The sequence below is a fragment of the Ursus maritimus genome, unplaced genomic scaffold (assembly GCF_017311325.1).
Source record: "Ursus maritimus isolate PB19 unplaced genomic scaffold, ASM1731132v1 scaffold_19, whole genome shotgun sequence".
Taxonomy (NCBI): domain Eukaryota; kingdom Metazoa; phylum Chordata; class Mammalia; order Carnivora; family Ursidae; genus Ursus; species Ursus maritimus.
Window position 1 is genome coordinate 54,751,507 of NW_024424341.1, and position 14,346 is coordinate 54,765,852.

The following is a 14,346-nucleotide window of genomic DNA, read 5'->3' on the forward strand; positions in this document are numbered from 1 at the left end:
CAAAGAGTCTGCCTGCGCTTGGGTGTCACGCCTGTCACTGTTGCGTGGAGGGTCGGCTGTCACTTCTGCAGGCAGGTGTGTGGGGAAGGAGCTCGGTCCTCCTTGGGCGGCTGGGGGCCCCTGGGGTTGGTGTCTGGGTGTCTCTGTTCCTCCAGGGCTCTCCCTAGGCTCTGAGTGTGGTGTCGCTCTGATGTTTTCAGCGTGTGGCTCCGGGGGCGGGGGGGGGGGGGGGGCGACAGTGAGGGAAGCTGAGGCTCAGGAGGGAAAGGGATGGGGCAAGGGTCCTCCAGCCAGCTTAGAGCAGGTCTTTTCCTTATTTGGGGTTTGCCTTTCTTGGTCCTTGCTTCTCTAGCGGCTCATTCATTTGTTCATCAGACATTGATTCAGAGACCAAGGGCTGCCTGTTTATCCCCGTGTGCGTGCGTGCGTGCGTGTGCGTGCGTGAGAGATGTCTCCCCCAGTTTCTGTCTCTCTAGTGTCATCTCTCTGCCACAATCTGTCCTTAGCCTCCTTCTGGGCCTTTGTCTCCTGGCTTTTTGAAAACCTTTGCTCGTCCTCTGTCGTCTGCCTCTTATAGGGTCCGCCTTGTGCTTTCTCTGTCATTCACTCTCTTGCCTTGACTCTGTCCCTCCCTCTCTCTGGGCTCTGGACGTCTCTGTCCTCCTCTTGAGGTCTGTGCCTCCTTTCCGGGGTCTGCCCCCCTTCCCCCCGACCCCCCCTCCCCACTTCTTTGAATCTCTGGCCTCGCTCCTCCTTCTCTGGTCTCCAGCTCCCTGAGTTTCTGCCTCTACCTGCCACCTCGCAAGCCAGGCCCTCTATTTCTGTCGCGGTGCCCGCCCTGCCGGCTGCGTGTCACCCCCCGCCCCCTGCCGTGCTGGCTCCCCGTCAGCCGTCCCACCGGCCTCGCTGTCCTGGGCAGGCCGGGGAATTCCTCCTGGTTCCTGGAAAAAACAACTGGGGCCGAGAGAAAGGCCCTCAGTCTCCCCGGGCGCCTGCCCCCCTCCCTCGGGCCTGGGGGTCTCTCCCGGAGTCAGCCGGCCCGAGGCAGGAAGCCCTGCGGTTTCTGGCTTCTCCCAGGCGGCCTCCGGATCTGGCCCCCGCCCCCCGGCCAACAGCCCAAACATTATTCCGCAGGAGGAGTCGGTGGTGGCGGGAGGAGGCCCAGGCTGAAAGAGGCTTTCAGGGCGGCCAGGCCTGGGGCTTCCTGTCCCCAGGCTTGGGCCTCAGGCCGCCCCAGTAGGGACCTCAGGTGGCCGGAGGGGCGGGTGTTGTTGTAGGGTCCTGGGGGGAGGGTGGGGCCATCCGACAGGGTGTCTGGTGGCCACCGGCTCGGCTGGCGTGGGCAGGTGTGACCCCCACCCCAGGGACAGCCGGCTGATGTCCAGCGTGGAAAAGTACCACGGTCAGACGTGGGACGCATGGACAGACATGAGGATGCCAGGGATCGGGGATTGAGGGATAGCCATGGGGACACAGAGAAGCCGGGCTGGGACAGGTGAAGCTGGACGGAGCCTCCGGGCCTGAGGTGACATGGTCCAAGGGAGGGGCCCATGGGTGGGGAAACAGAGGGCCAGGGCAGGGTCCCAGCTGTGGGCAGAGGTCCCATTACATCAGAAGACATATGATAGTAATGCTGGAAAGAGTAATCATAATAATAGCTACTCAGGCTTGTCATCTGCCCGGCATTGTGCGAGCACCTTACAGAATGGATTGACCCAATCCTTCCTGCCCCCTATTTTATTATTGATGAAACTGAGGCAGGATGACATGAAGTCACTTGCCCCAGGTCACGTGGATGGTGTTGGAGCGGGCACGGCGGGGGCGGGGGGGGGGAGGAGGAGAGCTAGGACTTGAACCCGGGCAGTCCTGCCCAGAGTCAGTGCCCTTAACCACCGTGCTGTCCTGCAGCATGAGAGAGGTGACAGCCCCGTGGGGCCCTGGGGTCCCAAGCCCTCCCTCAGAGTCAGCGCCATTCCCCGTCACAACCTGCCACAGGAGGAGGGAAGCACCCCAGAAGCCAGCAGTCCTGGGGACAGGGGGTGACAAGTGTGTCTGTGCATGTGTCCTTGTCATTGTCTGTGTCACTGGGAGTCACACGTCTATCTTGGTGTCAGCATGTCAGGGTCATGATGGCGCGGGCTTCGGTGTTACCTGTGATGTGTCTCTGGCCAGCATATCACTGTGTTGGATGTGCCTGTCTGTCACTGTGTCCTCTCTGTCACTGTTTGTGTTTTGTCCTTGTATCTCCTGTTGGCCTGTCCTCGTACCCTGATGTCTATTACGGTGTGTGTGTGTCACTGGGTCTGTTCCAGCGAGTCTCTGTCACTGGCTTCGATGGGTCTGTTTATGTCTCTTTCACTCTGGGTCTGCCTATATCTGTCCCTGTTTGTCACCATGTCTGTTCCCCTATGTGTCACCAACTAGCCAGGTGTCACCGTGTGTGTTACTCACCACCCAGGCCACAGGTGGGCGTGTCGGGCCCACTGGTGCCAGGGCGAGGGCCCGGCCCAGCCCACCCTCGCCCGCCATGGGCCAGGCTGGGCGCCTGTTTGCAGTGCCTGACACAGGTAAACACCGAGATCCGGAACCCAAGGGCCGCCTCCCTTACCTCCGCTCCCTGCCCCTTAGCCTGCCCTGCACTGGGCTGCACCAACAGTCCCCCGCAGGTGCTGCCCCCAAACTGGAGACGTGCCCTGACCCACCCCTCACCCACGGGCACGAGCCTCCCCGGGCCCCCAGCCCTGGCCTGGCCCTGTCCATCTGTCCATCTGCTTCTCTCTCTCTCTCTCTCTCTGGGTGTCTCCTGGCCTCTTTCTGTTCCTCTTTGTCCTTACTTCCTCTCACCTGAGTTACTCGCGGCTTTGCCTTTCTCTGGAATGACCCTCGTCTCCATTCTGTCACCGTCCCTCTACCTCCACCTTTTTCTGTTCTCGCTCAGTGAAGTGTGCTTTCCCTCTTTTCCGGATCGGTCTCCGTTTGAGTCAGCCACTTGGTTTCTGACTCTGGGTCTCTGTCTGCCAGGCTTTCTGTTGCTCTTTCGTGCTTTGTAAGTTTCTCCCTCTCCTTCCGTCCCCGTGTCCCGCTCAGCCTGTGTCTGTCAGTCTTGGCCACTCTCTCCGTGTGTCTCTGAGCCCCTCTAGCCCCCGCAGGAGCAGACTTCTGCCATTCCCGGGCCCTTAGGGAAGCGTGTGGCCCCCGGCCTCCCGCCCCCAGCCCGCTGGTATATATATAAAGGTATATGTACATATTATTTATATCTGTACCCGGGGGCAGGAGGGGCAGACACTGGGGCCTTTGTGTAGCCGCTGCCCGCTGCCTGCCCGCCCGCCACTCCTCTCCCTTCGTCCCTGCCACCCGCCCGCCTCCACTGCCCCCCCCCCCCACAGAAAGGTTCCTGTGGGGCCTGCCAGCTTCCTCTGCCTGAGGTGTGAGTGGGCACGCCACGGGCGAGGCGGGCAGGGGGGCCTGGGGACTTTTCCAGCTCCAGGGAAGCTTTCCGGGTGGGGAAGAAACGGGACTTCTCAGCCGGCTGCTGTCTGTCTGTCTGTGTCTGTTGTCCCTGGGTGTCCCCGGGTCCTCACCTGGCTTCTCCCTGGGAGTCTGTCCATCCGTCTAATGTCATTCTGACTTCTTCTCTGTTGGTCTGGGGCTTATTCACTTGTGCCCACACCACACACTGTTGCTGGGCATATGTGCTAGGCCGTCTGTGAAGCCCGCACCACAGAGCAGTGAGATGCTGTCCATCCCGACTGATTCTTGGCTGCTTCTGTCCCATCTCCTCCATCTCTTCACTCAGGGTTTGAAACCCTCCACCCATTCCCATTAAAATAGAATCCAAAGTCCTTATCATGGCCTACGGGGCCCCCAAGTTTTCCCCACTATCCCTCGGATCTCATTTTTTTGTTTTAATCTTTTTAAGTCGTCTCTACACCCAATGTGGGGCTTGAACTTACCACCTTGAGATCAAGAGTTGCATGCTCTACCGACTGAGCCAGCCAGGTGCCCCCCTCTGACCTCATTCTTACACCCCTCCCCTTTGCCACAGTGGCACTGGCCACCTGGCTGCTTCTGGAACAAACCAAGCAGGCTCCTGCCTCAGGGCCTTTGCATGTGCTATTCCCCCAGATTTCCTCTGGCTCGCTCCCCCGCTTCTTTTAGTTTCCTGTCAGCTCCTCAGCGAGCCCTTCTCAACCTCCTTCTTCACAGAAGGAACCTCCATCACTCTCTATCCCCTTCCCCTGGTTTACTTTTTCTTCTTAGGACTCACCGCTCCGTGGCTGTCACATCTTATGGATCTATCTGTATCTCCTACCCGAATGTCAGCTCCACGAGAGGAGGGGCTGCATTCTGTTCCCTGCTGTATCCATAGCACCTACCGCAATGCTTGTCGCACAGAGGATGCTGAATAAATATTTCTTGAAGGAAAGGAGCACATTAATCTATCCACCCTTTAAACTAACTCTGTGCTAGGTAAGGCTGGGTTCATAGTGGTGACTGACACAGCCCTAGCCCTGCCCTCGTGGGGCTGACAGTCCAGAATGTGCAGGGCTGGGAGAGGGGAGTGCAGGGTCTGTGAGAGCCCAGGAATGGCACGTGAAGCATCCTGGGGATCAAGGAGGGCTTCCTGGAGGAGGTGTCAGCTGAGCTGAGACCTGGAGGACCAGTGGGAGTGAGCCAGGCCTTGTTGTAGGGACCAAGTGATCAAGACAGACCCAGCCTTGCCCTTCTTCACAGATCTCCATTCTCTCCCTCTGTCTCATAGAACCTGAGTTTGAAGAGGTCTTTAGTCTCTAGTTCAAACCTGTACCTTTCCCTGATCTCATAGTCTTTCCTTCTTTCTCCCGCTCTCAATTCCACTCTCTCTGAATCTCTGTCTCTCCCCTCTCCCTCCTTCAAGGTCCCTATTCTTGACCTCTTATCTGTGTATCTCGGTCTCTCTGAACCTATCTGGGTATTTCTCTACTTAGCTCTCTTTTCTGAACGTCTGTCTATCTCTCTGTGTCTACGTCATCTCCCCCATCTCAGAGGGTCTCTTGAGCTCTCTTGTCCCTCCCTGGGTCTCTGTCTTCTTCCAATGAACTCGTCTCTCTTTATAGATCCCTCTCCACCTCTGTTGTCTCCCATCTCTCCCTGGGTCTCCCTGCCCGTTTTTCCTTTCTGGAAGTCTCTTCACCTACTCACTGATCCCCCAATAAATCCAGAACCCCTCCACTCTGGCCCCACCCTGGCACCGGGGGAAGGGGGACTGATCCAGCCCCTCACACCCACACAGGTCAGGCTGTCTGCTCTGTTAATGGTTAACTCAACCTCTATCTAGAATACACACCAGCCAGGCTGGGGGTGACTCCCCTGCCCACCCCCCCCACCAGCTGTTCTTAAAGGACCAGGTGTCCTCCGCAGCTCTTCAGCCCTCACCAGGGGACCGTGGTATCTGGAGGCCTCTTGCCCTGAGGATGGGGGAGGGGAAGGGGGAAACTACCCAGTGCCTGGGGCTGCAGAGCTGGGACAGGCGAGGCCACAAGATTGCCAGGGATGGGTGGCCTGGCCTGGAGCTCCGTCCAGCATCTCCCTTGCCCAGGCTTATCGCCTGGTATATTTAATCAGGGCTGGTTTTCCCAGCCCTGCCCAGGGCCCAGGCTGGCAGTACCAGGGGTGACAGAACACCTAAGACCTGATGCCTGGGGGAGGGGATGGGACCCTTCCCCCCCCCCCCCAGTCCAAGAGCTAGGGGTTTAAGAAGAGTCAAGCGTCCTCCAGATGTTGGGGACAAAGTCCCAGGGTCCCTAATATTTGGGATTTGGGACATGTGGGTCTGTAAGATATGTGTGGGACACGTGGATAACTAAGAGGATGGGTCGAGACTTTAGGGTCTTCCCGATTTAGGTAATGGAACACCTGTGTTTCTGAGACCTGTGGCAATCCGGGGTCTCAGGGCTGTGTGACAGTGCCGCGTGGTGGCGGGACATACTATCATTCCCCATCTTTCCGTCCATCCATTGGCCTTGGCGCTCCGCATTCCCCCTTCCCGCAACCTCCACTTTAGGGTCGCAGAGGGAGACTGCAGGGGTGGGGGCTGGGCTCTCGGGGCAGACCCCTCCCCTTAACCCCTGCTTTGCCGCAGCCGGCTCAGGCCCCGCCCCTTGACGCCAGAGAGCAGGAAGTCCTGGTTAATGATCAGCCCATCGGGACAGGTGCGGGACAAGGCCGCGCACATCAGAGGCGGCCGCGGGGGCTGTGCCTTTTACCCTGCCAGTCCCGGTGTCCTAGGATGGCCACCGTTGAGACTGGTCTCCCCATATGGGCGCGAGGAGCGCAGTTCAGGGCACCGCCAGAGGTGGGAAGCAGTCACCTTGTTTCCAGGGATGCTGTTAGTGTACCCCATGGAGGTAAACTTCCTCCCGCGTAGGGCAGTCCCTCTAAGCAATGCAGCCTTAATTCTCCGCTTCCTGAGCAAGAACTCACTGCCCATCCCTTCTAGGAAGCCTCCTGATGCTTCCTTCCCCTCCCCTCAAGGGCGCGGAGTCCCCCACATCCCGGATGGATACAGGGGCTGCACCAGAAGGGAAACCTCATTCCCAAGTTTGGCTCTGGTTCCCATGCTAGGAGCTTCGCATGCTGAGCCTCAGTTCTGTCATCTGGAAAAGGGGCAGATGGCTAGAACGCCCGAGGAACCGCCAGCATTTCTAACAACAGCCAACGGCCCGCCTGAGTGAAGGGCGCCACCTGGAGGCTACAACGCAACGTCCTTCCCCTGCAGGATCAGTTCGGTCCCAGAGGGGGCGCAGCATCTCACACAACTAAGGGACCAAGAAGGAAAAAAAAAACCCCATCTTTCGGTTTATTGAAGGAGGAAAAGGGGGCGGGAGAGGGGGGGCAATAAAATGCTTTTGCTTTGTTTATAAAGAGCGAGATTTCAGGAGGCCCCTTCTCAAGGAGGAGGGGGGCACCTCTCCCCCAACTACAAGCAGCAGCAAAGCCAAGCCAAGGAGGGGAGAGGGAAACTGGAGGGGCCAAGGGACCCCAAACACCCCCTCGAACAGAAGCCACAAGCTTTCTCCCCCCACCCTCAATGCATCTACCCCAGGGGACCCATCTGGGATGAGGAAGGGGGTATGTACACAGGTGAGGATAGCACTGGGCTGGGTGGGGGAGGGAATAATTTATCCGCAGCAGCGGTGGGTAGCAAGGGGGTGGGAGGCAGTAGACTGGTGGCAGTGGTGGCCTAGGGGTCCCGTTCTTTCTTAACCTTGATGTCTCCAGCAAGGATAGTAGCGATCTCGCCCTGCATGAAGGCCCAGGGGACAGAAGAGCCCACCAGGGGGCATTTGTCTCCACTGGGGCAGTATACCTCCCCAGCAGGGCCCTGTGCCTTGATGAATTCCCGTGAGCAGGGAAAACAGAACTTGTGTCCGGGCACTGAGGGGCACTGGACGAAGTGGGTGTCTTCCAGACGCTCCCGGCACAGGGTACAGCACAGGGGTGCCCCAGGGGTCGCCCCGGTGCCGCTACCACCCCCGCTAACAGCTTCGGCCCCTGCTGTGGGGCTGACTTCTGCCTCACCGTTGCGGGCCACAAGACGATGCTGGGCAGGAGGCTGGGCTGTGGAAGAGGCTGCGGGGCTGGCACCCCCAGCGCGCACGGGGCCCCCACCCCCGCCAGGGTCCTTGGGGGAGTGGCCCAGGGCCTCGGCCACATTCTTCAGGGCAGCGATGGGTGAGGGCACACCAGGGGTGTCCGCGGAGTACGGGCCACCGGGTGCTACCCAGTGCCGCTGCTGCTGTTCCTCGGTGGTCATCTTCCCAGCCGCCTCACCCTCGGGCTCAGGGGACGCTTTGCGACGGCGTGGTGTGGGCGCCAGGTTCCGGGATGGGGCTCGCGGGGGTGGGCCACAGAGAGCTGCCGGGGCTGGCTCTGGGTACTGCTGGGGCAGGGCCTCAGCAGGAGCTGGCTCTCGGAAGCTGCGGACACCGTCGGTTAGCAGCTCCCCCAGCTGGCGCCATTCCCCTGAGCCGTGCCTCCGTTCATATTCGAGGTACTTGAAGCCTGATGAGGCCAGAGCCTTGCCCGGCTCCCGCAGAGCATCATGAAACATCTGGCGAGCCACGGCCAGGACTCCTGCGTACACGTTGCCAGAACCACAGGGGTATTCGGTAAAAAGCTTCAGCTCGAACTCGTAGCCGGGCGGGCGGGCAGTAGCATCAAAAGCGAACACCCGCCCCACCAGCCCGTGATCCTTCTTGAAGCGGACATTGAAGGGGGCGCAGGCAGACAACGCCAGCAGCTGTTCCCGCACAGCTTTGGGGCGCCCGTGCCACTCCTCCGCCCGGCCACGCATGGCCTCGTTCAGTTCTGCCAGACAGTCCGCATTCCTCTGCTGCTTCTCCTTCTCAAAATCGGAGCCAAAAGCTGGACGGGCAGGACTCAAGCCGGGTGCCAGCGTCAGGCCTCGGCTTCCCAGGCCAGACACCGCAGCTGCCAGCAGCCCGGGGGGCACCAAGCTGGGCATGGAGCCAAGCAGGGCCCTCCGCGCCCCCTCCGCCACGGCCTCCTCACGGCCCAGCCCATTAGCCAGGCGGGACCCCAGGGTATACTCCAGAGCGGGCGAGGGCAGGGGGAGGCGGCCCGACGATGTGGCCCTGTCATAGCGGTCCTGGCCAGAGATGCCACCGCCTGTTCCTGACGGCTGGGGCTGGGCCTGCGGAGGCGGTAACTGAGGCCCCTGTGCAGCGGCCGCGGCCAGGTCCTTAGTGGTCGGGTGCTTGAGGGAGGGGGGCCCGGGAGAGCGGCCCTCGGGGAGCACGTGGCTGCGCTTGAGTTGGCGGGCAGCGTCGATGAGCAGCTCGATGCGATCCGCACCCTCGAAGTTCACGCAGCCGCGGCACACCGCCTCGCTGAAGTCCCACACCATGGCCCACGGCATCTTGGGCAGGTCGCACAGGTAGCACCACTGGCGGCGGGACGCCTGCACCGACGCCATGACCCCCGCGCGCGCGCCGCTGAGCCCCGGCGTTCCACCCGCCGCCGACGTTCGATCCGCGCCGCCGACGTTCGATTCGTGTCCCCGGGACCGCGCGAGCCACAGTCAGGCCTCCTGCTCGGCCTCCCCGCCGATCCAGGCCCGGCCCCCCTTCCCCGCCCCCTGGGCCCTAAGCCTTTTTCCTCACTCCCGCCTCCTTGAAAAGCCTGTTTAGAGGCACGTCGGCGCCCCCACCCGGTCCGGGCTCCGGGCCGAGGCGCACAGCTCGGGCCCCGCGATGGGCCCCGGGCGCCGCCGCCTCGGGCTCCCGCCGCTCCCGCCGCCGCCGTCGCCGTCGCCGCCGCCGCTGCAACGGCCGCCGCCGCCTCCACCTCCTTCTGCCCCAGAGGCCGCTTCGCAGGGAAAGTTACATAACGCGCCGGCAAAGCCTTCTGGGAAACGTAGTCCCGCCGGGGCCGATTCTTAAAGGGGACGGCTGGCTGCGGAGGGGCGGGCTCGCCGCATCTCCGACGCGCAAACCCTACCCCTCATCTCGGCGGGGCAGGGAGTTCCACGAGCTCGGAAGAGCTCAGGCTGGAAATTATGAGATATGAATGGTTTCGAGCTATCACGGATTCAGAAATGGTAGGAAGTGGACAGGCTTTCGGGCGTCTAGTTTCTGTTCCAACTTGCTGTGCAGCTTTAGGCAGAAGTCTTGCTCTTTCTGAGGCTCAATTCCCCGCCCATCAAAGGTGGGCCAATGCCTGGTTAGGGAGGCAACGGCTCCCGGGGCGGGGGCAGAGGGGCTCCGATTGGATGGTTTCAAGGTAGGGGGACGGGACTAGCAACTGGGGGAGAGAGTGTTCTGTTTGGCACCTACATCTGCCTCCAGTCTTGTATATCATTCTCTGAATGGGGCCGGAAACAGCCGGAGAAAGCGGAAGAACGAAGTGCTCTTCCACAGTTGCCTCATCTATTAAAAGAGAGTGGTCGAACGCCCTCGAACTCTGTTCCAGTTCTGCTGGCGCGCTCTGGTCTACAAAGGGTTACACTGTGTTTCTCCTCCGCTCCCCACCACCACTTTACTACAATTCCCAGAATGCTCTGCAGGGAGGACAAACTGACGCACTTCCGCTGTCTGGGAGGTTCGGGGAGGCCTTCCCGATTCCCGCTGTCTCCCACCCCCGGCTCAATTTCTGGGGGCTTTACGTTTCTGGGAAGCACTGCGTTGAGGGAATCCTCACCTTCTAGTACTCGCTAATTTGGGGGGAGGGTAGGAGTCCAGAGATGGCCAGCAAGATTTGTAGGGATAGTTTTTCTCCAACCTTGAGTGCTTACTATCTGATCGGACCAACCAGGCTTTGGGGACACCCCCACCCCACCCCGCCACCAGGGAAGGATTTCTTTCCAGCATCGGGAACAGTGCGAGTCAGGCTGGAAGAGTAGGGAGGGGAGGAGAGACAAGTCTGGTTCTAACCCCCATCACCCTCTTTCTCTCTCTAAGCCTGGGTCCGTGATAAGCGCTCAAAAATATTTGAATGACTTGTCAGACTCGCATTCATTAGTGCCTTTCAAACTAATCGGAGTGTCTGCATCCTCTCCCACATCCCGCTTCAATTCTAGCAGCTCTGATTTTGTTATCCAAACATCAGTGTCAGCTTCACAATTTCACTGAACACCTGGAAACTGACTCTACTTTGCCACATCCTAAGCAATACAGACATACCTCGGAAATATTGCAGGCTCCTTCCAGACTACCACAATACAGCAAATCTAGCAATAAAGCAAATATGGCAATACAGCAAGTCAGGGAACTTTTTGGTTTTTCCAATGCATCTAAAAGTTTACACTATGCTACAGTTTATTAAGTGTGCACTAGCATCATGTCCAAAGAAACAATGTATATACCTTAATTTAAAAATATTTTATTGCTAAAAAATGCTAACCATCATCTGAGCTCTCGGAGCACCATAACCAATGTAATAATGCAAAAGTTGGAAATACTGCATGAACGACCAACATGGGGCACACATACACGAAGTGAGCAACTGTGGGAAAAATGACACCGACAGACTTGGCTTGACCCAGGGTTGCCACGAACCTTCAACTTGTAAGAAAATAAAATAAAATGCAGTATCTGTGAAGCGCAATAAAGCAAAGCACAGTAAAACGAGGTATGTCTGTATTATGTGCAGAAGTGTGGGTTTTTTATGTACTAGCTGGGGTTTTTTTTTGGGTACTAGCTACATTTTAATGAAGTTTAACACTACATAAGAACCATTAAAAAGGCTATCCATAGGGCTGCCTGGGTGGCTCAGTCGGTTAAGCATCTGCCTTTGGCTCAGGTCATGATCTTGGGGTTCTGGGATGGAGCCCGGTTTTTTTCGGGCTCCCTGCCCAGCGGGGAGTCTGCTTCTCTACCACTCACCCCGCTTGTGCTCGCTTGTGCTCTCTCAAATAAATACATAGAATCTAAAAAAAAAAAAAAAAAACGGCCATCCACGCATCACCTAAAATTGCCTTTAAGCCATTCTTCAGTAAAGACTAGTAGGGGTCAAGAGTTCTTGCTGGAGTCCAGCTTCAGGTGGGCTGAATTGGGATTGGCCCCTGACAAAGTTTAGGGCAGGTCTCTAAACTCCGGAAAAAACAGAAATCCTCCATAGAGTCTGCTTTTCATCGGGCCGCTTCCAGTTAAAATGGAAACATGCACATAAATGTTCAGCACGGTGCCTGGCCCAGAAAAGGAGCACCATACATGGAAACGGTTTTTCAGCTGCTCATTAACTCAGAGATGCAACTCTCTTCTGTGTTGGGCGACGCTGAGGACACAGCACTGACTGAGCTAGGCTCAGGCCTTGCCCTGACGACGACGCTCACGCTGGTGATGGAGGCAGAAGTTCAACTTACATTTCCTCAAATGATTATTTAACCACACCGCCCCCCCCACTTGCTGGGGGAGAAGGAGTGCCAGGAACGACTTTTCTGAGGAGGTGATATTTGAGCTGAGACCTGAAGGATGGAACTAGAATGGAGTTGTGGACTCCGACATTTTTTATGCCCGTTTTACAGATGAGGAAAAGGGAGGCCTGCACAGCGGGCCAGGGCAGCACCAGGTCTGACCGAATCCAGGGGGGTGGTTATTAGCTACTTTGCTACTATGCTTTAGAAGGTTTAGGAGTCAAAAAGAGAACCAGTTCTTGCCTTCATGGAACTGGGGAGGGGGAGGGATCACCTTAAACAGATAAAGGCATGTGTTCCTTTAGGGCCACAGGACACTAGAAAATAATCTAAGCCATCCTATCCTGGAGGAGGAAATCCAGAAAGTCCTCCTGGAGGAGAGGACACTTAGGCTGGTATCTGAAGGATGGATAAGTAGGAATAAGATTTCAACACAGAATTTGATGGCTTTAAGGAAAGAAAGGGAAAAAAAGGCTGGGGGAGGGGGGCTGGAAAACCGGCAGCTCCAGCTCCAAGGGGATGCCACCTGTCCTTGGAGGGATGGGGGCAGGTGTATGTGCCTGTCTCAGAGCCCAAAGTAATTGTATTAAAAATAAGTTTATTCATATCTTGTCGCCACTGGGGAGAAACGAGGGGGTTGAGCTCTGGAGGTCAGAGGCACATTCATATTCTGATTTGTCCACTCCCTCCAAAGTCTGGATTGGGGAAGCGAGCAGAGCAGGCCCCGAAGGGTCAATTCTCTTCAAGTCAAGACCAGGAGTTGTTAGGGAAGGGGGTATGTGCAGACCCGCGGGGTTCCCTCCGCAACCCACAAAGGGCGATAATAAATAACATAAAATCGATGGCTTAGTAGTTAGGGTTCAGGGAAGCAGCCAGGCAGACAGCGCTGTACTGGAGAAAGGGCCGGGGGGCACCCACCAGCGAGGTCCCCTGAGAATCAGGCACTAACTAGTATAGGGAGTGGGGGTGCTCGTGCCCCTGGAGCAGGGGAGCCGGGGTGCAGCTGAGATGGGGAAGGTGCGTTGCCCTCCTCCCTGGGCGAAGCTGGGGGGAGGAGGTGCAGGCAGAAGGAGCGGAGACAAGCTCAAACCCAACAGCAGATTTCACGGAGATTTCCACCGCCCCCGCCTCTTCCTCGTAGGGAAACCTTTCCTCCTCTTGTGCGGGGGGGAGTCGTGGGGAGCAAGCGGGGCTGGGGGTGGCCGCGGGGTCCCCTCCTCGCTCCTAGGGGAGATGATCACGCCCCTGGCTGCTACCACCGCTCCATCCACCACGGCGGCGACCACAGACACCGGCTCTGGGGTGATTTCCGCTTTGGGGGTAGGCGGGGGCAGGAGGGGCCTGGGGGGAGGGGGCGGGGGTGGGGGCAGAGGCGGCGGCAGCCTGTCGACCGCCGCTCCGGGCAGAAGGGGCAGTAGGGCGCTGAGGGCCTCACTCAGTTTGGCCAGTCCCTGCTGCAGGGTGCCAGCCAGCTCCCGGATGGCGTTGGCAGTCTCCTGCTGAGCCCGCAGGAAGTCCAGGGAGGGGTCTGCGGCCGAGGGCGTGGATGGTGGCAGTGGAGGAGGTGGTGGGCTGGGGGACGAGGGTGCCACATGCACCTGCTGAGGTGGCTGGGGTGGTGGCTGCGGCGGCGCGGGGGCTGGGGGCGGCGGAGACAGGGCCAGGCGGGGCAGCTGGACCGTCTGCAGGGCTGGAGGGGGCGGGGACTCACGCTCCTTGGGCGGTGGGCAGCCCCCTTCCTGGGGACTGCAGGAGGGCCGGGCCCACTGCTCGGGGCTGCTGGAGCCCCCCTTGCTGTGGGCTGGTGTCTCTGTGGAGAGAGAGAGAGATGTAGGTAAGGTGACGGTGACGCCCAATGCTGTCTTGATTTCCCCTTTCCACTTCCCATCCACCCTGGCCCCAGAGCCATCTTTTCAACACCCGAGTCAGACCATGCCTTGGAGGAGAACGTAGGGGAGTCAGTATATTTAACAACCACCTGAGGGCTGATGCCGGCCTTAGTGGGAAGGGGGTCCTGGAGGCCCCCTGCTGAGCCAGGCAGGACCAATGTTCTAGAAGGTTCTGAACTCTCTAGACACTCCCCTCACCACACACCTCTCAGGCGCATTGCTGGGCTCTGTCCAGTCAGGTGGTAGGAGTCCTATCTCAGCTGTGGTCTGTACCAGTTCAACCCCAAGCCTGCGGCTCTTGCCCACCTCCTCTCACCTGAGATTTCATTCATGCTCCTCCACTTGAACAGTCTGCCAACAGAGGCTCCCAGGTTTCTGCGCCCAGCCCGAAACCTCTCCTCCAGCTGAGTGCTTGGCATACCCCCTCGATGATCATCGAGCAATGCCTCACCCTCTCTGGCCCAGAGCTGAGGTCCTGGTCCTCCCGCATCCCGGCCCTCCCTCAGCCAGGCATCCCCGTCTCCCGCTGATGACCTCTCCAGC

General features: G+C 58.8%; 2 protein-coding genes across 2 annotated transcripts in view; both read right to left on the minus strand.

Annotated features, from left to right (window-relative positions):
- Positions 1 to 6,824: 6,824 nt before the first annotated feature.
- IRF2BP1 (interferon regulatory factor 2 binding protein 1) lies at positions 6,825 to 9,092 on the minus strand. Its single transcript, XM_008684621.2, has one exon. The coding sequence runs from the start codon at positions 8,975 to 8,977 to the stop codon at positions 7,223 to 7,225; it is 1,755 nt and encodes a 584-aa protein (XP_008682843.2). The 5' UTR covers positions 8,978 to 9,092; the 3' UTR covers positions 6,825 to 7,222.
- Positions 9,093 to 12,580: 3,488 nt separating this feature from the next.
- Positions 12,581 to 14,346, minus strand: part of LOC121103505 (Myb related transcription factor, partner of profilin) — a 7,524-nt gene continuing 5,758 nt past the window's right edge. Inside the window, exon 2 of the mRNA XM_040634186.1 lies at positions 12,581 to 13,724. Coding sequence (XP_040490120.1) covers positions 13,018 to 13,724 — 707 coding nt within the window. The 3' untranslated portion in view covers positions 12,581 to 13,017. The remainder of the gene's footprint in view (positions 13,725 to 14,346) is intronic.

Coding starts and splice junctions, on each gene's coding strand:
- IRF2BP1 (XM_008684621.2), bottom strand. CDS start 8,977: ATGGCGTCGGTGCAGGCGTCCCGCCGCCAGTGGTGCTACCTGTGCGAC.